Source organism: Manacus candei, unplaced genomic scaffold, assembly GCF_025592945.1.
Source record: "Manacus candei isolate 608988 ecotype Guabito, Panama unplaced genomic scaffold, ASM2559294v1 h1tg000046l, whole genome shotgun sequence".
NCBI lineage: Eukaryota > Metazoa > Chordata > Aves > Passeriformes > Pipridae > Manacus > Manacus candei.
In genome coordinates this window covers 14239196-14263780 of record NW_026138094.1, presented here as the reverse complement: position 1 = coordinate 14263780, position 24585 = coordinate 14239196, and the positions used below count along the sequence as shown (strand labels likewise).

Genomic DNA, 24585 nt, shown 5'->3' with positions numbered 1-24585 from the left:
AAATGGAAAGGTTTTTCTCCCTCTTTTCTGTCTGCCTGAACTTTTTCTTTCTCTGATTCCCTTGTTTCTGGAGGGTCCTGTGTCACAGTGTGTGAAGTGCTAAGCAGTGATCCCATGCAATGCCAGCCCCTTGCTTCACAAACCCTGGGACTCTGCTCCAAACCCATGGGATGAGCAGATCATGTGCTTAATTTTGCAGCCTGCACCAGATCTGGGACAGAAGATGTTTTTTCCCCACTGTATTTCATGCTTTGCACTCCTGGGCTTCTGACCCTGGATATCGTCCTTTTATTTGTCTGACAAAACAATGCAGGAATCCCCTTCTGCAGTTTAAGAATTCCCATTTAAATCAACCGAATAACATTAGGCAGGAAGAGGAATAGTCCATTCAGAATTACTTTGAAATCACAAACTTATTTGAACTTTACTGGAGCTTTTAGTTTTACAGAGTTTAGAAACTAATAAATTATGTAGCAGGGCTCATGAAAATCTACCCGAGTCTGCTTATCCAAAAGAATATCCAACATTTTGGTTTTGCAAGAAAATAAAAATAATTGTTTACACATGTTCAGGAGTCATTGGCAAGCATATAAAACTGATGGTTAAGGAGGTGACCATGTCAATAATTACAGTTTAAGAGAAGAGAGTGGGAAATAGGTGAGAGATGAGGAAAGCACAGAGCACACTGATCTGGCCTTGCTGTTATATCGGGTGTCACCGTTGTATCGCACCCTCCACTTGAGAGCAGCCCAGTCACTTTAACAACCCAGACCTGCTCCACGCAGGTAATTTAAAACCAGAGTTTCAGAGCAGAGTCAAGGATTTGCTGCCTGGCTTTTTTTGTTGTTCTTGCACATGTGATTATGAAGCTGATGGCAAGTCAGGGGATGCGGGTTGTGGCGGGTGGTTCTGCTGGGTTGGGGAGATGCTTTTGCAAAAGGATCGTTTCTACTGAAACCTGAGAGCACATGAAAAGGGAGAGAAGAGCTCGTGTTTCAAGATGCTGGATTTGGAGTGGGCAGGGATCGGTGCAGTGCTCTGCTCCTTGGCAGGAGCGAGGCGATGCTTTCCTGCATCCTTAATTTCAGCGTGGGAGGTGATAAGGCAGAGGGGATGGCAGAGAGGAGGGAGCGCTGGGTTTGCTTTGATATAATTTTGTTTGCTGGACTCAATTAAGAGTTTCAAATGTTTTGATGTGCACAGAAACTTCTCCTCCTCCAGAAACACCTTTCCTTCCTTTTCTTTGCATGCCACCCAGTCCTGCCTGAATGGAAGGACTCAAGCTGAAGTTCAGGGGCTTTGTTTTGGCACTGTGATGCCAAGTTGCTTGTGGCTCTTTTGGCAGCCTTGTGCCATCCTCCCAGCCACCATGTCTCTGATCCACAGGCACCATCACCCACCGTGTGGCCAGTCCATCCCCTGCTGGGTCTGTGCAAGGGGCTGGCTGTGGGGACAGCCACCTACCTCCCTGATGCTTTCCTGCGGGGTCAGGGAATGAAACTGGCTGTTGTCCCGTTCTGCATTAGAGCAGCCTCGGGGGCTGAAGCCTGTGGGGACCCCGGCTCTGGCACAGCATTTCCCATCTTGGCCGCTGCCTTTGCTGTGCTCTCCTTTGCTGCACGGTTGTTTCTGCTCCATGTTTGTGTCGCTGATGCCCTCTGTGGTGAAGCTGTGATCTGGTCAGGGCTGTGAAACACGTGGGGAATGCAAATAACAGCGCATCCTACGCTCGGCTTGCTGCCATGCTCTCGAGATCCTCGCTGTGGATGGAGCTACCGTGGGTAATTAGCTCAGGAAAGGTCTTTGCCCTTTCCAGCTATACCAACAGGTTTTATCCTGCCTTCATCAGGATGGGGGAGCCCGCAAGGGCTCAGAGCTCGTCCTGGAAAGGCTCTTTGTGCTGTGAATGCTTCCAGCTTCCACAGCGTTCAACAAGTGACCTCCTGGGATTTGCCCAGTCCGGTCTCAAACATATGAAAATTATTTGGGGCAACTTCTCCAGCTCTTTGGGCTGCGCTTGCCTTCCTCAGCTAAAATCTGTGTCCTCACTGAGGGCAGTGATCCTGGATGTTTCTGAGTTCTGCATGAGGTGGCTGAGAGGTTGTGTTGTCCCCGACAGAGACCTCCTGCAATTGCTTAACGAGTGGATGTGGTTTATGCTCCCTGATGGAAAAATCGCTTTATATAACCTCCTGTCCTAAAGGAAAGGGAATAAAAAATTCTGAGCTAGTAAACTTTACTGCCAGCAAGATGTGGGGCCTGTTACAGCCTATTCTCCTCTTCTTTAAATGTAAATTTTTCTGGATGCCCTAAAGAGCCAATTTGCACTTTACTACAGTGCAGTGCTTTTCTCCTTAGGGTCTGGGTCAGCCTCAAGGAGATTTAAGAGCGCACCAGCTGGATTTTTAGGCTGCCAATTTCATCAGCCTGAACCTTGTTATAATCTGTTGGAGAACATCTTTCAGGTCCATATATCTCTTGCTTCCATATCCTCCCATTTGCAGGATTTGAATAAAAAACAACCCACCGCTGAAAAAAACAGGAGCCATTTTTCATAGGGCTGGCCCAAACTGCACCCAGGTTTTTGGCCCTAATACTAACCTGCATCCCACTATAAAATCCTCTTGTCCTGGGCATCTTCTTTTGGCTTTATTGAAGCAGGGCTGGAGTGGTTATCCATGGGGGTGGTAATGCTGCTGGTATGTGCTGTGTTATGCTGGGAACAGAGTAAATCAGAAGGGGGCAAATTTCTGCTTGTGAAAGGCAGTTTGCAGGTGGATGTCGTGCTGTTGGTGTGATGAGAGAGGAGCTGGGGCTGCCTTGGTCTCCCCACCAGTGCTCCTGATGATGCAGTGCCAGGAAGAACTGGGTGGACTCAACTGCTCCCGCAATATCTCGCCTTGCCACGAGCTCAGCCCCGGCTCTTGGCAGCTCATTTCATCTCTCTGTGATTAATGTTCCCTGTCTAGAACAGGAGTAATAATACGGGCTTCATCTGTCGGGACCGTGTGCTCTCAGGGCAGGGATGGCCCTGCTGGCTGCAGGTCTGGATGGGGTCCAGGGGGATGAGCCAGGATGTGACTGAGGTCCTTGGCAGTGGATGTCACCGCTAATTAGAGCAGTGAGATTAGCTGCTGAGGCACAGGAGGGAAAGCCAAAATCGTGTTTCCCAAATCGAAAAGGACAATGCTAGGGTATGAGCAAGTTCTTTTGAAGCTTTGAATGTGAATCACAGTGTCAAGTAAAAAATAATTAAACTTATTTTTTTTTAAATGTACTTCAAAGTGTCTTTTAAGCTTCCCATTAATTCGAAGTTCTTTCTCTCAGCACTAAATAAATCTCTTGGTTCAAAAGCACAAGTGCTAATTGGTTTCTCTGAGTATGCCTGTCTGCTTGATCAATAGGGGAAGTAGTTTTTGTTAAATATTTGCACATATAGTCACATATTGTATTGCTCAGGGAGATGGTAAATGTTTCTCAAAAGGAGACTTGTAGAGTGAGGATTCCAGTAATTTTCTTATGGCCTTTATGTCAGAGCTAATCAGACTTCCTTCCTCCACCCCTTTGCAGAAAGCAAAGCGGTTTTCCCTCGCGTGCTGCCGGTGTGGAGACGAGCGGGGTTGTGCAGCTCCCTGCCTGACACCCCTGCTCTGACTGCAGACCCTGCCACTGTACTGCAGAGCTCACAGTTTGTGCCTCAAGCAGGGAGTGGCTGGGAGCCACGCTGCCTCGCAGATCCTTTCGGGAGTTACCTGGGATGGTGTGTGGGATGAGCTGGGTTTGGATACGAAGCCAGCTGTTGGAGATGGATGGGGCTTTCAAACTCCCTGAGTGAGCATGCACGGCCTTGGCAATTTCCTCACTGTCTCTCAATTAATTGCACTTTTACTGTTTCCATGTGCTTGCAGACTGCCGTTTACTTCCAACTTTGCAGCATTGTTGCTGTGCCCTGTTGGTGACTGCAATCAGTTATTTATGCTGACTGAGTTGGGTCCCTCTCTCCCCTTGCTCCACTGCTTCCTTGCTCTGCCTGTGCTCTCTCTCTGGCCCATCTGAGCTGGTCTCTAGAGCAAACACCAGGAGCCTTCTTGTCTCACCATGGAGATTCCTCTGTGAGTGTCTCTGTCCCTTTATCTCTCATCATGAGCATCCCGGGAAGGCAGTGCTCTGTGTTCTGAGTCCACCTTTGTGACAGGTGAAAGACAAAGGTTGGTTTCTCCCAAATCCCCAGATGGGATGGGCTTGCTTTTCCATGTGTCTGGTTAGTTGGTCAACTGTCCCTGAAGCCCCAGGAAAGAGTCAGTGGGATTTCTTCAAGGTCTAATAAGCATTCCATGAGAAAAGCATAAATTGAGGTGGAATTTGGGTGCTCCTGGACACTGCACAGTGTCTGCAGATTACAAACCAGTTGCACATTGTCACACCTCAAGGCACAGTTCCAGTCCCAAATACAGCCTGAGGAGATCCCAGGACCAGCCGTCCCCACTCCAGCATGTGCCTGAGGACACCAGTCCTAATTATGAGTGCCATCACTCCTGCAGCTCCAGCAGCCTGGAGTGAGGATGCAGACCGAATGTTTATGGAGGTAAACATGATTATCTCCAATCACAGACCTTAATGATGGTTGTTATAATGACAGCAGTTGTGGGAAGGGCATGTAATTATGTTGATTCTTCCTTTTATTGTACATATAATAATAAGCTGTTTTATCTTAAGAGTACAGGGGGAAGATGGGGCATTTATTTCATTAGGGATTTTTTCTGATTGCCTGTTAGGCTAAATCCTGAAATTTTCAATCTTTCTGGAGTCAGAAGTCCCCTTCGGTTCAGTGTCAGAATGTGAGGGTCCTTATCCTGCCTAACTGCCAGGAGCACCCACACAGGGAATGGGGCCCCAGCATGGTGTTGAGGCTCTGGCCACTTTGCAGAAAAATGCAGAGCATTCAACTAATTTCTTAATTTTCACCAAAAAAAGAGTAATTGATGGGTTTGTGCTGGCTGCAGTCTGATTTGCTGAGAGGACCCCAGGGCTATCTCATAAAAAAGAAGTCACAGTGAGCGATAGATCACCGAGATGGCTGGAGCTAGCCTGACATTTTAAGACTTAATGGGTTAATAAAGTGTGTGTTTTAGGTGTCTGTCACTAAGTAGGGTTTGTCCATTCCCTGCACACACTCATACCTTGTTGGCAGTACCTTTGGCCTGCCCTGCACTACCACTGCTGCCTTTGTCTGCTCCGTCCATCTGCCTCAGCTCAGGTTGCACTCAATGTTTATCCCCCGTAATCCAATTTAAGTTGCTGTAGAAAGCAATGGGGATTTACAGAAAGAAAGAAAAAAAATCTCACTGGTTTTGCAGAGCAGAAAAGACAGACTTTTTTCCCCTTCTCTTTCTTTAGTGTAACTGCCTCTTCTCATCTCTGTTATTCTTACCATGCATTAACAGTCTGCCCTCCACCCTGGTTTTGAGCCTAGTGTGGGGGATCCTGTCCTTGGTGGGGTCTGTATGAGGGGCAGGCATTACAAAGACTGTGCCGTGGCTGATGTTTGCCAAGAGATACTGCCTTGTGAGTCCCAATTCTGTGAGCAGCTGTGGAGTTGGTCCCCTGGAGCCCATGAAAGAGGGGAGAAGCTGTATCCCAGGTTGGGAAACCACCCACGGAGGGGCTGATGCACAAGTGAACTGTTAGAAAGGCTTTCTCCACACTCAGATGAAATTGTAGTTTTCTTACTCTCTCCTTTAAAAAGAATTGCCTCCATCCTGCGTTTACACCCTTCAGATATCTCTGTAACTGCTCTTTCTTGGTTGCTTTTTATCTCTCATGTCAGCCGGTATTTTGGACCAATCTTTAAGCAATAGCTCTATTTCTGTCATCTTCTGTAGCGTCTGATCATGACTATAGGGCAGATTATACCCTCAAAAGGTGTACTGGACCAAGTGAAGCATAGCATGCCAAAGACACAGCGTTTAAACGTTCTGTTGGCAAAAGAAGTAAATTAGGACGTATCTGTGTGATGGGAAGCGAGGGTTTGCCTATTGTTGTTACAAATTCTGCAGTAACTTATCTCTCGCGGACATCGTTTAGCGTAATTGCTTTGCAAGAAACCTTTTGTGTGGCTGAGCCAGAACATTGTGCATTTGTATTTCGGTGCTTAACTTGCTCTTCATTAAGGGCTGAATAGCACCATCCTTCGGCTGTTACAGTGTGAGAGAGACCAAAGCGACAGAAGGGCATGGTGTTGTGTGCGAGAGGCAAACAGCCTCCTGCTCTGCCAAGCGGGAGAAGTGTCGGGAAGACGCCGGTGGCAATATGGTCTGAATCGGGAGATGCCGATCCTCCCTTCACCCCCGCCGACTGTGCTGCAAACGGGTCTGGGGCACGGCGCAGCCCCACTCTGCCTGGTCGCGTGGGGAGAGGGATGGATTTCCAGAACTGGTGTGAACTTCTGCTCCTGGGCTGGGAATGGCTGACACTCTGTGCTTGTGCAATTCTTTTTGTGCAAGAGACAATTTCCGGGGGGGCTATGGCGTGGGACTGGGGTTTGGCAAGCCACTGGAGGGGTGTGCCTGGCCATCCCCTTCACTGGAGCCTCCAAAGGCAACCTCGAAGGACCATGCCTGTGGTTACGCCTTTGGAAATCGCACCCCGAGATTTTGAGAGCAAAGCCTTGGGAGGCACAGCATGCCCAAGGGTTTGTTGTTTCTCCTAAACACTTGCACCCTGTAGCCCATCCAAAATGTTTCCATCATCCTCCATTTGCTGCAGTAGCAGTTGACTCTTGCTGCTCCTCATGGTCACGCTGCTGACTCTGTTGTTCTCTCTTCACTTCAGATTTTGGCCGTTCCTCCGAGCTGGCATTCGTTGTGGAGCCCAGCGATGACATAGCCGTTCAGGAGCAACCCTTGATCCTGTACTGCCAGGTGGAGGGCATCCAGCCCATCACCATCACGTGGAGGAAGAACGGTGTGATGATCGTGGACAGTGAGAATGCCTTCATGTTGGCCAACGGGTCGCTCTACGTCTCCCGCTTCCAGAGGGTCCGGGGAGACGGCTCTTCGGACGAGGGCGAGTACGATTGCATGGCACAGAACCACTACGGGCTGGTCGTGAGCCGGAAGGCCAAGATCCAGGCAGCGAGTAAGTGCAGGCAATCCCACAAGGGGCACTAGCTTTGTTGGGAAGCAGGAGGGCAGCATGGTGGGTGCTGGGTGTTCAGGGAGGGAGGGAGCACTAAAGACAGGGAAGAGAAAATGAACATGGAACTGGTATGGATGTCTGACTGGTATCTGATCTGTGTAGCTGTCCAAGTGTGAAAGAAGAGCTAATCAGCTTTCTTGGGTAGAAAGCTAAAAACCACCTTCCAGCAGTAAATTCCCTATGTTGGAGGGATAAGGTACTCTAAACACACACAGTGAAGTCCTCTGTGGTTTGTGTATCTCCTGTGGTGAGTTTGGAAGCCCCTTTGCTGTGCGGCACAGCTGGGCTCTGCTTGGCAGGCAGTGCTTCCCAAATCATAGGCAAAGACCTTCTGAAGGTCATGGTGTCTTTCATTTTGTTATTTAATGCTGGCAGTGTGGAGGCAGCAAGGTCTTATTTACTACCCGGCGTGGCAGCGCCTTTGGGGGCAAGGCTAACAACACCAGACAGATTGTCTGGTGGGGGAGCCTGGAGGAGGAGACAGATGAAAATGTCAGTGAGGGAATGAAATTTAAAGGTGGGGGAGGAAGAATTCCAGGGCAGGCTGTGACTCCAGCCCTGCACACTACCCAGCTTAGCCCCTTACATTGCCCTGGCTGGAGCGGTTGGGTCCTGTTGGGTTTCCTGGTTCTGCCCTGCCAGCTCTGGTTGCTGGTTTGTGTCTATCCCAGGACTGATAGCGGAGCTGGAGGGTCATGGTGGTTTCTGTCCCTGTTGTGTTGGTGGCCAGCTTTGCCCACAGACTGTAGGCCCCGGGGGTGCAGCCACTGATCTTTTTGCATTCAACCAGGAGTTGCTGCTGGGTGTAATTTCTATGTGAATGTGAGGACAGGTGTCTGGTACAGCCCTGAGCCCTGTCCAAACACTGGTTTGTTAAGTAAGTTCTACTGCAGGTTCTCCGACTTGCGTGGGAGATGGCTACTGCTCTTCTTTCAGTGCAAGCCACTTACCACTGCTTCTGTTGCGTTCACAAATCACACCATGACTTTTTTGTGCAAAGCTGGAAAGGTCTGCAGCAAAGTCTGGGGCCGAGGTCCCCCATCTGCACTCCCCAAACCGGGGGGCCTTTCGGAGCGCGGCCGCCCGCTCCCCACAGCGCTGGGGCCGGCTGGCAGCCCACCAAGGGAACACTTCAGCCCTTGTGTATAACAATCCCCGAGTGCGTGAAGTGGCCATCTGCAAACCTAGCTTTTCAGGAGTGTAAGAAGTGACATTGTCCAGGAGCCAAGGGCTTTGGGTCTGTGCCAGATTAGCAGCTGGATCTCAAACTTGTCAGTCTTGTGGTGCTAAACCTTGGAGCACTTTTGGTGAATGGCTCTGGCATTTATAAACTGGAAGCCAGCTGACACACAAGCACAATGTCAAACTTCTTGGACCTGTAAACAGGAGATGTGAGAGCCAGAGGAATTACCTTTGGGATTGTGGATTGTCAATAAACACTGTTATCTCAGCTCTTGCATCAATATGTATGTGATGTGCTGTGTGTCCCTGAATAGTGTTTCCTTTTGTAGCCATAGTTTCATGTGAATCAAAATGAAAAAGGGATCGTGTTGAAAATGCTCTGGACTCTCTTCTTGCTTCGGGCTTGGTTGCTTGCCAGCCTTCAGAAGAGGTCTGGGTGAAGCTAGCACAAAACAGGGGGCCCCTGGCCTTGATGCCACAGGTGCCTGCAGATAATGGGAATAAAACAGGATGTTGTGGGCAAATGTAACCTGCTGCTCAGGGCGAGCTCCCCTGCTGTGCCTGAGCCGAAGGAACATGCACTTACACTCAGGACTCGACTTAATCGTAGATGAAATCTCCTAAGAATGAATCTTAGTTGTACCCCGAGCCCCCGTGTCTCACGGTGGTTACACACAAGCGACAGTGATTTTCCTTGCCCCAAGTCCCAATAAGCCAGTCAGAGGAGAAGGGTAATTATCCCCATTTGAGAGATGATGGGACCACTGCATCGAAGGAATGGGTGCTGGCTGCCTGGGAGGGGAAAAATCCCTAGCGCTAAGCAGACCTTGGCAGAGCAGAGTAAATACTGCCGGTGGGTAAAACCTCATCCCAGTGCTGATCTCACCTTCCCTCTGAGCCTGACATCTGAACACAAAAGCAAAGGAGAAATAAAAACCTTTCACAAACAAAAATCTTGAAAGTTGATCAAGGCCGTGCTACTGAGGAATAAAAGAGATCTGACAGAGCAGAGCCCCTCGAGAGCTCTGTTGCACTTTTCGCTGTCTTCAAAGGCAGGCTGTTAGTCTCATATCACCGTTACAGACCCTGGCTTTGTATTATTGCTTGGAATATAATCTTCTTGGCTCGGAGGAATGTACATATTTGCATTCAGGAAATGTGGGCTGGATATCATATTTTTATGTTTCAAAATTACTTCAACGCTTGGCATTGAGTAAAATTTAACTGGAAGAGTATGCTGCTCTCAGCCGCTGCGCGTGCGGCCCCAGTGGGCTCAAGGTACCGGCAGTTTCCCCACAGGGTGGGCGCTTCTTAAAACCTTCCTCCTTAAAAATTGACTCATTAAATTAATTTAATTAAAATTCAGGGGTATTTCTGTATGTCGTCATTCTTAATGGAAGATACTCAGAGGAGGGAAATGGACCTTGGCTGGTTTGTGGATTGGCAGGTCAGGTGCTAAACACACTGATAATATTTTTGTAGTGTAACCTTCTTTTGAACAAGCATGAGTGTGTAAGAAGCCTACGCGTGACTGAGCTGAGGGAGGCCCTCAGCATTTCCACCCTCTGCCTGACACCCCGGTTGGAATTCTTTCAGTTGCTGTTTCTGTGTCTGTTCAAACCCTAGTGTGTTAGTTTAAAAGGTTGTGGAATGCAACATGTTTTTATAATCTGATCAGGTTATTGAATACAGATCTTTTCTGTCTCCTAATGACAGTTTCATAATTTCACATGACTCCGAGCTGTCTTAATTAAAATCAGTTTCATAGGCAGAGTGTTCTCTGGAGGCACTGCTTGGCTGTGTCCTCGTGGGTCTCTCTGAGGAGCTGGATTTCCCTTGTGCATGTCAGAAGCTGAGCATGCCTTTGCTCCCTGTGGATGGAGATACCCTGTGGGCAGTAGTACCATCCAGAGTCCACTCCTCTGGAAGGTGGGCTCCCCAAAACACAGCCACCTTTCTTCTCATCACCACCCTTTGCTTAACTTGGCCTGACTTGACTCTGATCGTGTTGTCTCATGGCATTTCCAGCCCTTTTTGCCGATACTGTAATTTGATGGACCTGGCTCCACATCATCATAAATCACAGCCCAGCCGGTGGAGTAAGACCCATTGATTATATCACTCAATAACAAGCAGTTACCACTAATTGGAAATCACCATCAAACTGGGTATCAGATCAGGCTCTGCACGTACCCAGCCTGAGAGTAGCAATTTTCCCTGTTTGATCTGATGCTTAAAAAAAAAAAATCAACAAAAAAAGGAGAGAGGGGGAGTAAGTCGATGGTGCAATTTAGAGCCAAAGAGGTTTCTTGAAGTTTGGTGAAATGGACCTGCCCAGTATTTGAAGTACTGTGGTACCTGATAATAACTCAGGAAGCTTTTCCTTCCAAGCTGCCTGGCTAAGAGAGGAGGTTGGGAATCACAGCGTTGTTAAAGCAGCAAAGATCTTCCCATCGTTTCAGCTCCTCTGCACAGAATATATTCAGGGTTTAACCTGCAGCCCCCTTTCCAGGCTCTGGGGTGGTGGGAAGAGCTGCTGAGCCCAAATAATGGCAGCATTTATAAGAGTGTAGAGACAAGAAGGAAGTCTAAAAGGATTAGGGAGAGACAAAGGGGGCTGATTATTTTATGGGTCACAATACAAGGCATTAGAGTGAGATCACAAAGGGATGTAATTACAAAAGAAGGCCATACTGGGGGGGATCAAACCAGGATTAGAGTGGGAAATGTTTTTACACAGTTTTGTTCCACTCATTATGAAGTTAGCATTTTAAATTAAGGTTTAAATAAGGTGGCACCAAAGTTGTCACCAAGGTATTTCCTGGGCAATGCCACTGTTTGGATGCAGATTGTGAGTCTCAGTTCAAAACACCAAGGCAGACCTTAAGCACGTGGATTTGCTGTTGGTTTTTCTTGTGCCTGTACAATATCTGTGTTGTCAGCAGAGCCCTACCTATGGCTTATGCTTGGCACAAGTGAACCTGTTTCTGCAGTTGGAAGGGAGATACTTTTGTGATGACTTGTTTTAGTGGTGCAAAACGTGCTGGAGGTAAAGGTGTGCCCTGGTGTCGGTTTATGGTTCTGGAGACATAGTCCTGTTACTTCCAGAACTTTTAGCTAATGCTTTCTATTTTTATTTTTAAACTGCATTTTATTGCAGTTTAACCCCTAGTGCTACATGCCAAGTTTCCTCCATCCATAAATGAGATTTTTTTTTCCATGTTGTGGCTCCGCTCCCATTTAATGCTCTTTCTTCTCCAATGCTGAGCAGAAGGGCTCAGTCCTGATGCCAGTGATGTTTCTTTATTGCCTGTGCTTTGAATGCTTATGGTAAGCCCAGAGCAAGTTCTGGGCTTGTAGCAGTGGGTCTCGGGGGAAAAATACCCATGAGGAATTACTAAAGGAAAAAAAAAAGGAAAGAAAAAGAAATTAAGCAAAGCAGAAAGACTGTGAGAGGTTTCCAGAGGATGGATGTGATGGGTGAGTGGGTTATTTCCCTCCATCAGCTCTTTTGGCTGCCCCTAGGACATGCTGGCTCACGTGATGCTGCCTCTCACATCTGTACTGTAGCAGTGCTTGGCCCTGTGTGTGCTGCAAAACAAATGTACAAATATCAGAGTCACCAGGGGAAGATTGGAGAGATTTGACTGGGAATTTCAGTAGATTTGCAGGATTAAAAGAGTTTGTCACTTACCACCCACAGCATTTCAGCGTCTGCATGTAGCAGCCAGGATTCATCCTGAGACTTGAGCATATTATAAGACCATATTTCTTTTGGCTGCTCATTTCTTAGCAGTGTGATAGTTATTTAAATATCATCTTGCACTTCTTCGCGAGGCTTCTAAAGTGGATGCGCCAACCTCAGCTCCGGCAGCGTTATCTCTCATACAGGGGGGCTGCACTGCAGGCAGTAATGTCACTTAGTCATTTATAGAAAGCTCAGGGGAAATATATCAGAAGAATTTCATTAATGGCAGCACTGTTGAGTTATTTGTCTCAATTAACTCTTGGAGCACAGCTGAGGAAGTTCTGACATCTCCACAGCCACACCTGCAGCACGAGGCAGTTTCTGCCTGCTTTCTTAACGCGGGCTGAAGCTCTGGGGAACCTGCACGGGCAGTTCTGTGGGGACAGCACAGTGCCCAGCCCTATGTGCATTTATCCTGATTATCCTCTGCCTGCTGCTCTGCTCCAGCCTCTCCTCGAAGCATGAGGTTATTTAATTTGTGAGGGCAGGTCTCTGCTACCTTAGTCTTCTCCTTGGCATCATAACCCCCCTCCCAATCCCAATGCTGTCACCCAGAGCAGCTCTTTACCTAATCTTAGTTTAAGGATTTGTAATGCCACTAGTTATATGGTTGTTTTGCCAGCAGGCTGGGGGTAACCTGATGGTTATATACAGGTTTCACTCTCATTTTGCCCTATAGGAGTCCCAGCTGGCTATGATGTGGCCAATAACATCCATGCACCAACTGTGCCTCAGTTTTCCTTCTCTGAACCCAGGATAGGTTTACTGTCAGTGCCATCATTTGCACACCCCTGTGAACACCTTGGGGGGGCCAAGCTGATGTTTTGTGTTTATCAGGGACCCAGGTTAGCTGGATGTGGTTTTGCTTCCCTGTAAGGGGTGTGCAGTCCTGGGGCCAGGCTAGGGCTCAGGGGAGAGATGGGCTGCTTTTCTGCCACTGTTCATTGGCAAAACTGTGAGTAGGAATCAATTTTTGGAGGCATTTGACCAGAACAATCTTGATCTATCTGAGTACCCCTTGTGACTGGGATTTGAGGACCCTGCTTTGAATGGTTGGGGCCTTTGGGTGCAGTAGGGACATGAGCAAGGGCAGACCTCACAAATCCCTTCATATGGGTGCGTCCCTGCACAGGGGCCAAAGCTGCTTTCCTGGGCTGGCAAGATGGGACCTGGGAGAGATGTTGACCAGAACTCCTTGATGTCAAGGGGTGCTGGATCCCCACTCCATGCACCTCCTCTTCCACTCCAGTTTTGGCTCTACCCACCATCCCGACCCTGTTGCTGGGAGGGGTGTCTGCTCCCACTCCTCTTAGGCACAGCATATGGTTTTCAGAGAGGTTCTTGCTTTAAACCCAATTTTACAGTTGGGTTGACTGAGGCAAAAGGAGGTCAAACGATTCGCCTGAGGTCACCCAATAAGTGGCTCAGATTAAATCTCAACCCATGACGCTGCCCGTTCCCAGCGCTGGCTGTGCTGGCCAGACCAGATGGCCTTCTGAATGCAGCGTCAAGATCCTCGGCTTTTTCTCTACCTCATTGTTCTCCATTGTGGGCTTCTGAATGCAGGACCTTGAAAAGTGAGAGTCATTTGGATTTGCTGAGTCCAAGTTATTCTGTCTAATGACATGGATTTGCAGGAGAGGGTTTAAACACACTGTTTGCTACAGAGGTTGGAATTTTTTAAAACTCTCTCTGGCTGACCAGCTGAAATTGGTCCCTTACCCTTTCAGCTGCTGTGCTGCTGGTTCACTGACTGCAGGGCTGCCCTGGCTTTGTATCTGTACACGTTTGTCCGTAGGGCTCTCAGGTCCTGATTCATGGGATAATTCCCCAGCACTGCACACTCTGGTCTGTTTGTGCAGTTTGTGTCTTCCCCCTTAGCTTGGTCCTGGGATTGCACAAGGGGGTCAGTGCAAGGTGGTCCTGGATGTACAGTGTTGTGTTTGCCTCTGGGAATCTGCAGACTCTTGTATTAGCTCTGGAAATGCAGATGGGATGCTGATATCTCCCTCCAGATCTGGTGTGTCCTGTGTCCATACATCACCCCTGACCCAGCAGGGGCTACAGGTGAGGTTAAAGCAGAGCATCGGGTATCACAAGATGAGCTCCATCCTTGTTCTCTAAAATAAGGAGCTGCCTGGAAAAGTGCTGCTCTCTTTTGGAAAGCAGGTGTGCAAATCCTTTGGACTTGCAGAGCAGAGACCATCTGCCCATGAAGCAGCAACCCCTGGGTGCCTGGGGCAGGCTGAGGTCCTTGGGCAGTGGGGGGGTCTCCTGCACCCACACATCCTTCTGCATTCTCCCCCGTGGGAGGGCCCACACTCTGACCTTAGCCACTCACATGCCTCAGTAAGTTGGCACCTCTTGAGCATGCCTTGATTAATGGTGTTTTTTTGTCAGTCCTAAGAGGCCCCATTATGTCCCTTTGATGCTGCATTTCGCACTTACCACTGTCACTGAGCTCAATGACTAATTTTCACAGGTCATGGGAGAGGGACAATGGACCAGGCCACATTTGGAAGAAACAAATGAAATTTTGCTGCAACTGAGAGCACTAATTAAGAGTGAGGATCAATTTGGGTGTACAAAAGAGATAGTTTTAGGCTGGTGGTGTGTAAATGAGTGGCGGTGTTGGGGAGCGGAAAAGGTTCAGTGTGTGCATACTTGAGCTGCAGCATTGTACTGTGCTGCATTTCATCGATTCTTCTGTGCTCATTCATCGAGGAAAAACCAAGTGTTTTCCTGCCTGCTGTGCCCGGGGAGGGCAGGGACAGCAAACCTGCCAGATCAAGTCATGGTTGATCCCTGTGAGATGTTTTTGGCCAGGAGCAGGAGATTGTGTTTCTTCAATCTCATTGCTCATCTTTGAGCATGACACTGCAGGTTGGCTGTTGGCTTTTGAGCACAATGCATGGCACTCCCTGCCCAGATGTGTGGGCAGGATGATGACCATCCTCATCCCAAGCCATAGCTCGCCCTACCAACGATTGCACTGTTTGCTGAGACTCAGAGGAACACTGATTTGGAAGAGGTGTCAGAGAGGGAAGGGGCACAGTGAACTTCCATCAAGGAGGATGTCATGGATGCAGCAGAAAAGACAAGGAAAAGCCAGGACTACACAAGCTGGATTCATGGCTTCACTGAAGCCACTGAAGCATTGCAGAAGTGTGATTCAGGTTAACCCTGAGTCAGGGTTAATGTGTGTTTAGGATGAGCTGATTTCAAGTGTCCAGGTGCCCAGGCTGTGGCAGTTAAAATCAGTTTGCAGATGGTTTTGGTAAAATCATGTCTGGTTTTGATTGGATTTGCCTTGGGCAGAAAGGTAGGAGCATCAACTGTAGCATCCTTTTGCCAAGAGCGTCCTCCAGGGCCTGTGGGGTTCCCATGAAGCAAAGGCTAAATGGATTTGAACCCAAACACATTTATGGTACTGAGCAAATCTCCAAAATGGTCAGGTGGAAACAGCAGTTTCATTTTCCCTGTTGCTTGGTGTTGTTTGCCCACAACCATTTTTTCCCCTGCAGCTCAGCAGAGAACGATGGGACGTTCTGCCTCAGCCCAGGGAGTTGCTCCTGGGCTCTATGTGGTGTCATTGCCCTAAATATTCAAGCAATGCAGCCCCATCCCTTTGGTCCCCAGCATGGCAGCTCTGTCTGAGGTGAGGGTGCTTCCCAAGGCACTTTGTTGGCTTGGAGCAGCATCCATGTCCAGCTCACCATAGTTTCCCACGGCAATGTGTAAAGGGGCGGGAGGAAAGTCCTGACTGCATCTTTCATTAGTGATCCTAATGCTCAGGGGGGGAGAGGGCAGGCAGGGCCCCAAGGGGGTCAGCTTGAACTCTCTCTAAAAAAAGGAGGGGATAGAGAAGAAAAAGTCTTTGCGTGCTTGACTGGCCATTGGAAAGATGACAACAAAAATTATTGTTTTTTTAAAAAAAATTTTTTTGATGGCCAAAGAGAAAACAGCTTCCTTGTCCCTTGAGACATCTATGGGTGCTCTAGACCTTCTCGAGGGCTCAGGCTCTGCAGGCACCCTGCACCTCTAAATGACAGGGACTGGGCAACATCCTAAATACAGAGCCTGGGATACTCTTAAAGATCCAGACTTGACTGTTTTGGCCAAAGCAGTGGGGGAGTTGATGCCTTGGGAAGCCTGGCTCTGCTACTGCCATCCCATGTGACTTTGGGCAACTCTCCCCGTGCCCTCGTATCTCCAGGAATTGGGATGGTGACATTAGTCCTCCCCAGCTCCCCCTATCCCCGGTTTGGGGGTCCATCGCTCGCCAAGCTGGTCTGGGGGGCCCTGACCCTGCTTGAAGCTGTCAGAGCTCGTTATCAGCACGGGCAGCTCCTTCCCACCGCAGTGGGTCTGGGGAGGCGGGTCCCCTCCGGGCACAGTGCTCAGCGCTGATTGCACCGTGGCTAATCGGGGTTGAGGAGCTGGGGTGCTGCGTGGCCCTCACGGTGCTGCCAGCTGTCCATTTTCATGAGGCTCCTGCCTCTGACTTTTCTGAGACCTTTGAGCTTGTACCCAACCACCCGGGAACCAGCCAGAGGGTTCAGAAGTTCTTTTATGGGAAGACAGAAGTCTGTGCATCATATATTTGTATGCAAAAGCCTCTTAGACGAGGCGTTGTAAAAGCCTCTTAGACAAGATGTTTTAAAAGCCAGCGTGGCATAGGTGCACAGGAGGTGTTTGTGTTGCTGTGCTGGGGAACATGTATGAGCCCTTCTGGTTTAAAGCGTGGTTTGCATGCGTTTGAAGCACCTCTGTGATTCACACTGCTGCATCCCGCGGGGAAAACGGGATTTGTTCTCCTACAGCTCCCTGCCCAAGGGGAGCCTGCTTAATTTTTCTTTTACTAAGTTCCCCCAAGAATGAGAGAGTACCTGATCTTCCAAAAGCATTTCCAATGTTCGGAGAAGTCTGGATGACTCACAACTTTTAATTAGCTCTCCTGACCGAGGCAAGGATCCCTCCCTTCCTCCCTCCCTCCCTAACAGAGAGGTGGTGATTAGAATTACAATGAAGATAATCCAAACTGTATGTGTAGGGTTTTCAGTAAGCGGAGAACAAAGCAGGACATCCATCTGGTGAGTGTGAGCCCATAATACCTTTCTGCTCATTTCTCCAGTGCAACAGGAGCTGCTTGGGACGGAAGCGGGCTCATTATTTTGGAAAGGCTTGCTGACACGCAGAGTGGGGCTGGCTTGTAATCTCTGAGGCACTGAAACCGCTGCTCAGGAAGGAGCATTGCTTTTAATTTTAAGTCTACCTTTGTATTTCTCCTTGTTAAAATCTGCAGCGATGAGGGATACCAGCCTCTTCTGAGCCTGCCGTTAATTAGTGTGTGAATGAGAGATGCCCTTAGTTTTAGCAAGGCTAATCAAAGCTGTAAGGGAGTTTTAAAAGGCAGCCCAGCTAAGCCTGTCCTATGCAAACATCCCAGCAGCAGTGAGGAAATGCATTAGCTGGGGACAACCTCCTTTCAGAGTGATGCTATTTCCCCTCGCTTAAAATCTCCTCTGTGTCAGAGCTCCTGCCTCAAAACTTGGGCGTCCCTTCATACCCTGTCTTTGCAGCGGGAGAGTCACCTGTGCCATAGGATCAGCTTTCCCATGCCGTGCCCTGCAGCAGCAGGAAAGAGGCAGAGTTTGCAGCAAAGCCATGTTGGGCCCTCAGCCACACTGTGCTTTATGGCCAGCTGGCTTTTGCCAGGCTGCTCCAGCCCTGAAGAGGACAGGCACATTGTGGGACAGGGACAACAAAAAGCTGTTGTGGAGGAGCTGTGGAGGAGCAGCCGGAGGAGCAGCCGCCGCTCGCAGCCATGCCGGCGGTGCAGCGCATGCCTCGAGTCCTGCCATGGCAACAAGTTCATCCCTAGGCCAGCACAGTGCTCGCACAGGAGCCAGCCCAGCCTGCAGCATCCCCGGCAGGACCCAGGGAGGCAGGGGGGATGGCTTGAGGTTTCATGCCTGTGAGATGCTCTGCCAGCTTCAATACTCATGCTGGTGGTTTCCTGCCCCAAAAGGAGAGGAGAGCTGCAGGGAGATACTTCTGGAGTCATGAGCTGGGCAGTGCTGGTGTGCACAGTCGTGGTGGCTCTTGCCTTCCAACACAAAGAGCTCAGGAAGGATGATGGAGAGCTCGGGTCCAAGGGAATGTTGGTCAAACACGAGGAATCCATACCTCTTATGAGCGTTTCAAGCACCAGAAAGATCCCCCCTGCGTATCAGAGCTAGGTGCAGCCTTTGCTTGGAAGGAACTGTCTTTCCAAGCCGGGATCCCGGTGCTGAACTTGCCGCCGGCAGCCCTGGCGTGCTGGTGGAGTGCAGCTGGTGCAGCTCAAAGGGAAAATATGATCAGCTGTTGAATGGCAGAGATTTGAGATGTCACGCCAAGGCTTCGCATTTCCATTTTGCGAGGCGTGCTGTGAAATTCATAGGTGGAGTATTTCTAGGAAGCTGCTTTTCTTCCACTAGGAAAAAGTGAGGGGAAAAGCAAAAAAATAAATAATGCGCTGGATTGACAGCTTCCAGCATTAAAAGCCTGATTTGAGCTGTCTCTCCCCTCCCAAAATCATGACACTTTTTCTGAGTTCTTGATATTAAAAAATAAGAAATTATTATTTCCTTTAGGTTGCCTATTGGCTTTTAGCTGTTATGATGCACTTAAGTCATGTTTCCAGCATTTGTGAGTCGTGAGGGGAAAAAAAAAAGCTCGAAAACATCTCGGTTTTAGCATAACGAGAGCTAAGGTTGACAGAACTGTGAAATCCTGAAAGTTGGGGCTTCACGGCATTGCCAGACATCAGAAGGTCCTTGATGACATGATGAGAGCTGGGAAAGCTGAATAAACTGATGAGCTTCTTCCATTCTCGTCCCTTGTCATGTAAATAGGCTCCAATCTGCATGTCAGATCCCTTGGGGAAGGAGTGTAATAACATTAAAAATAAGGCAGCAAGCCTCCAAAGTGAGTGTGTGAGTGTGTGTGTGTGTGTGTTAGCAATCTTTAAACAGGCAGAAAATATGCTTGGAGCAGTTTGGAAGGGGTGAGAGGGCTCCTCGTTACCGCTCTGCTTCGGATGCAAAAAGGTAACTGCCGGGGCTTTAAAGAAAGTACTTTAATGCCACATAAATATAATTGCTTCGATGAAATGTCTTTAGCCTCCTGAGGGAAGTTGTAGTCTGTGAGCCTTTAGATATGAATGGACGACTCTGTAATTGCTATTGTTTCGGAGACACATTAGGAAGGCCTAACGCTGATCGCTCCTGGCGTGCTGTGGAAGCGGAGTCGTGGCAGTCCCAGGCAGCGGGCAGGGAGAGGGGATTAGTATGCACTTTGCAGGATGAAAAACTGACAAACGCTTCAGGACTGGAAGTTTTTCTCCTAATTAGATTGTGGGCTTGTGAATTGTATTTGATTTTTTTTTTTCCCCCCTTCTCCTTTTCTGGCTGATATGCAGAGTGAAGGTATCTAATTCTTGGCAATTTAGGCTTTCGATAATGAGCTTGAAGGCAGCATCTCAGAGGAGTGCAGAATTGATGGGTTAGTACATCAGCTCGGTTAATGCAGTCTCCTGACTCTGGCAGGGTCCAAACCTGCTGGTTCAGAGGAAAAAAGCAAGACAAGGGTATCGAGAAAAAGTATTTTTTTACTTTGTTAATGCTGATTAGTAAAACACGGGATATTCTGGTACGTGGGATGTGCTTCTGTCTTTGGATTGGGAGCAGCTATGTGTAAAAATCAGAACCTGGGCTTGGAGATCATTCCTAAGAGATAATTTGGGTTGTCTCCTGGTTTTGGAGATCGTAAGCATCCTGTTTTCCAGCTCTTCTTCCATGGCATAGGGCCCAGAAAGGCTTGCAGGCTGGTCTGGCATAGTAGCTACTAGGCAGGAGCTGGAACACCTTAGCCCATCCTAGCAATTCTGGCATTTTTCCTGAAAACAAGTGAACCCATGGTCCTGAGAGGCAGCAGTTGGATGTTTCTTCTTGCAAGAATATCTGTCAGGTAGAAGCCAAAAAGGAGATGAATTCTTTCCTTGGGCTGTGTGTTCGTCTACCCTGCAATGCTGGTCTCCTCACACCATCCCCTGTGCAGCTCCAGCTTGTTTGATGAAGTTGGTTCCAAAATGTGTGGGAGCTGCTACACAAAAGGCCTGGAGATGGAGCCTGGAAGGAGCTGTTCTGGGGACAAACCAGAAGAGATGGGGTGAGGTCCTTCCTGATTGCTCTGTCCTCGCAAAGGGATTGATACAAACACACCCCATCTGCTGCACCGTGAGCATCCTGTTACAGAATGAAAAGTAGTAGTAGTAGTTTACTTTTTTACCAGTAGTAACTGGTGCTGTCCCCTGATTGTTGAGCCTCAAGTGGTAAATCTTGGTCTTACTTGGAATCTGTTTTCATTCTGAAGATTTTTACTGCCTTCAGAAGCTTCACTTAGAAGAGCAGGATTTTATGGCTCTAAACTGTTTGATTTTAAAGAATTGGTTTCTTTTCCTCATGGGCTTTTTTAAAATGAAAATGAGAGGAGTCATGTAATCCTTAATGTACATTGTCCCAGATTAATAACACTACTTTTCACAGTGAACATGATCCTGGCCCGCTGTAATTTACTCTCCATCCTGGCTTGCTCTTAATTAGGATGAACACTTCTGTGAAAACTCCACATATGGCCAGTGCCAGCTTCCATAATAAGTTGCCCCCAAAAAACGTGTGGGACGAGGGGTAGTGAGTCAATGAAAATCCCAACATAAATTGACTTTTTGTGTCCTGGCAGTGCTTGGCTGAGAGCCAACAACAATAAGAGCCCGGCATGCCAGAATTCACAGGCAAATAACACTTTTCCATTAGAGCATCCTTACGAGACACCCTCCCAGCAGCCGTCCTTCCTTCCTGCCACTCATTCCCTTGTGTCCAAGGAGGCTGTCGAGGCGGTGAGCGAAACATCTCGGTGTTGTGACGGGGTGCGATGAAAACATGAGTGACAGAGTGACATTTTGACAGCCTGACTTCAGGTTCCTACTGCAAATGTAAATACGCTCATTTGAATCCAATTTACACAACCAGGATTTTTTTAACAGAAAGTAAACGGAGGATTGCTTAAAGGTGACTTTTGGGGGGTTTATTTCTTAATCCGGGTTATTTGTGCGTTTTTTAATGGGTTCAGCTGCAAATTTCTATGGTATTGTGGAGGTCCAGCCCACTTTGCTCCAGTCACGTGTTTTTCCATCAAATTGCTTTGTTTTCTCCCAGTTTAATGCTAATCCCTGTCTGAGTTGAGAGACCGCCAGCAATGTAGTTCATTAAATGTACCTATTGAGCAGCTGATAAAATTGAACTGCAATCCCATCCTCCTCAAATCAAGGACTCTTAAACAGCCAATAGTCCATTTTATCTTTTTCCTAAGGAGTCTAATGTGTTGCTCTTTCTCACTTGGAGACTTGCTGTGTTTTCACTGGAGAAGAGTCACTGAGTGTCTTGTCAGGTGGGAACACGAATGGCTGAATCGCTCTTCGAAGTATGATTTATTTAGACAGTCTTGGCACCTTGGGGATTTCTCATTCCTCCTTAGTGCTCCTTGTAGTAAATCCTCCCTGAGGTTGGGTTGAGTAGTGCTGGAAGGTAAGGTGCAAGTTCTCATCTCGGGAGCAATACAGCTCTGGCTCAGTAGCAGGTGGTGTGAGATGGTCCCTCACAGCATGGGGATCCACCTTGGATGCAGATCTCCTGTCCTTCTGGGATCTGACTGCAGCACTGTCCAAGTGCCTTCCTTCCCAGGTTCATTTTCCTCCTGGTTTTCTCAGAGGGCTATTTTTGTCTCTTCTGTGTTCCTTGGAGCAGCTGAGTAGCTCTTGATGGCTGCAGTATTTCGGATAAAGCAAGTTGACCAAAGAGACCAATGAGATGGACCATGGCCAGATATGGCAAAACTGTAGGTAAATGAAGCTCACTTGAGGCTGGACCCTTATCCCAAGATCCTTAACCAGAGCAGGATGTGGTGCCTGTTACCCCACAAATGGGGGTCACAGTGGGCAAACAGACTGGGCTCAGCACCAGTTCCCAAAGGGACCGTTTACTAAGGAGAGTTTAAATAATATTAGAAAAAATTTCTTCACAGGAAGGGTTATCAAGCATTGGAACAGGCTGTCCGGGAAGTGATGGAGTCACCATCCCTGGAGGGGTCTAAAAGACATGTAGATGTGGCACCTGGGGATATGGTTTAGTGGTGGCTTTGGCAGTGCTGTGTTAGTGGTAAGATTTGATGGTCTTAAAGGTCTTTTCCAATCTAAATGATTCTGTGATTTCCCCGAGTGCTGCAAAATGTCGGGAAGGCACAAGGGATGTGAAAAGAGTGTATAGGAATCTGGCTTTTCATGTGGTTGTATCCTTGGGCCAAACTAGATTAAGTGCAAGCTGCTTCCCTCTGGTTGCCTTCTAGCTGAGAATCTGCGTCTCTCCCACAGGGAGAAGGACCAGGGGAGCTCATGTGTGTGTTAAATCCGACTTGTCCTTGTGGGATTGACTGGAACTTTCCACTAGTTGTATACACATGGTTTATCCTTTGGGTCCTATGGGTTGTATGAGAATTACCTTGTAGCTGCTGGTCCTCAAACATAACCCTGAGTATTTAAAAAGTTTTGAAAACAGATCTGGGGGTTTCAATGGGGCTTTCTGTTTATTTGGCTTTTGTTTGTTTGTTTGTTTGGGGGTTTTGTTTGGTTTTTTGTTTGTTTTTTGTTTGGTTTTTTTTTTACTGCACATCTGTTAGTGTATGGGGGGTTTTGTCTGTACAATGCTCTGTTCCTGGGTCTGTAGCTGAAGTGGAGGAGTTACCTTGGCTAAGATCTAGCAAATCTTTAATTTTACCCACAGATACAGAGATCACAGAGGCCTTGTAGCTGTAGATGTTTGACTTGGGCTGCCTTGGGACATGGAGGTGAGAGATGGGCCCCTAGCAAAGCCCAGGTTTCACACCCAGAGTTTTGTCCCTCCAGGGATTTCAGCAGCGTGTGTCGCTGCCGGTGCACAGAGATGTCACCCAGGATTTCAGTGAAGGAGTAGCAGATTGCTTCCTCCTTACACTGAGACCTGTGAACACCCATGAGGGATGCTAATTAAGCATCTGCTTCCTTCTCAGTTTTAAGTGAAAGGGTGGCAAGTTAAAGTGACAGTCAGACCTCATTTATCTTAATGAGGAGGGTCAGGAGTTTAATGGAGTTTTGCTTAGTGAGGGTGTTTCAGCCTGCCTTGTGTTTGTTTGGGAGATGTCTCTACTTTGTAAGTCTACAGGGCTTTTTAGCTCAGGTGGTGTGGCTGCCTGGGATTTAATGCTGATGGCCTCTGGAGTTGTTCCTAGGGAGAGGGTTTAGGAGAAATCCAGGAGGCTTTCTGGTGTGTCTGCTGTGATGTGGTAAATGATTGGGATAATGATATAGTGGACTTTGCAGATGACTTTTCCCTGGCCAGCGTGGGGCTGTGTTGCCTCCATCTGAGATGTGCTGTGCTGAGAGACGGTCACTTTGAAGCTCTTTCCTATAACAGTTTAGACATTTAACCAATGTACTTAGCAGATACCAGCAAAAAGGGGGGGGTTGTTTTTACATTCCAGAGTCTCACCTTGTACTTACCACTTCTGAGGTCTGTTTGACACCATGCTGACATATTTACAGTGTAGCCTTACTGTATATAGATGGAGTAATCAGCCAGTCACTCAGGGCTGCAGCAACTAGGCAGAAGTAAAGCTGTTTTTACTAGTTCACGTGCAGCACCACGCTGTGTGCATAACCTCATTTCTCAAGCCTGTTTCCTAGGTATTGAGCACAGACCTGAGCAACACCTACCCCTTAATGGGACAGAGCTCCAGCTAGTCTGTATCAGCACAGCACCAGCCAAGAACAGCCCTCCATCTACAAAGGGCTGTGCCAAGATTGGCGAGGGAATTCATGCAGGGCCAGCAGAGCAGGTGAACTGCATCACTGTCATTTTTCAGAGGGGACACTAAGGAATAGAAGGGGTGGGATGCTGCTGAGAAAGTCCAGAACTCTGCTGCAGAGCTGGCGTGGAGTGTGAAAGCCTTCAGTCTCTTGGGGCTGCGTGCCCTGCCCGGAGAGGAATTCAGACCTGCTCTGCTGGAGTCATTCGTGCTCATTCAAAGCCAACATCAAAAGGTCCCATTCTAATTCGATGCTTTTTAACGCACAAATGGCAGTAAGATCATTAATTATTGCACTTAACCAGCTTCAGTGATTAAACACTGTGTGTTTGTGAGTGTCAAAAGCTGGCAAAATCTTTCTGGCGCTCTAAGGGAGGAGGAGGGCTCTTGCCTCCTGTTGAAGTTGGATGATGCTGCAAGGAGGCAAGGGCTACTTGCTCTCCAGAGTCACATCTCTGCTGGGGTATAAACTCCCTTTGACCCAGAATTTTCACGTCATGCTTGTTGACCTGTGAGTG

The 24585-nt window shown here is 48.2% G+C and overlaps 1 protein-coding gene across 1 annotated transcript in view; it reads left to right on the top strand.

Moving 5' to 3' along the window:
• The window catches only part of IGDCC3 (immunoglobulin superfamily DCC subclass member 3), a 97095-nt gene that overhangs the window by 3188 nt on the left and 69322 nt on the right, over nt 1-24585 (top strand). Inside the window, exon 2 of the mRNA XM_051797183.1 lies at nt 6832-7137. Coding sequence (XP_051653143.1) covers nt 6832-7137 — 306 coding nt within the window. The remainder of the gene's footprint in view (nt 1-6831; nt 7138-24585) is intronic.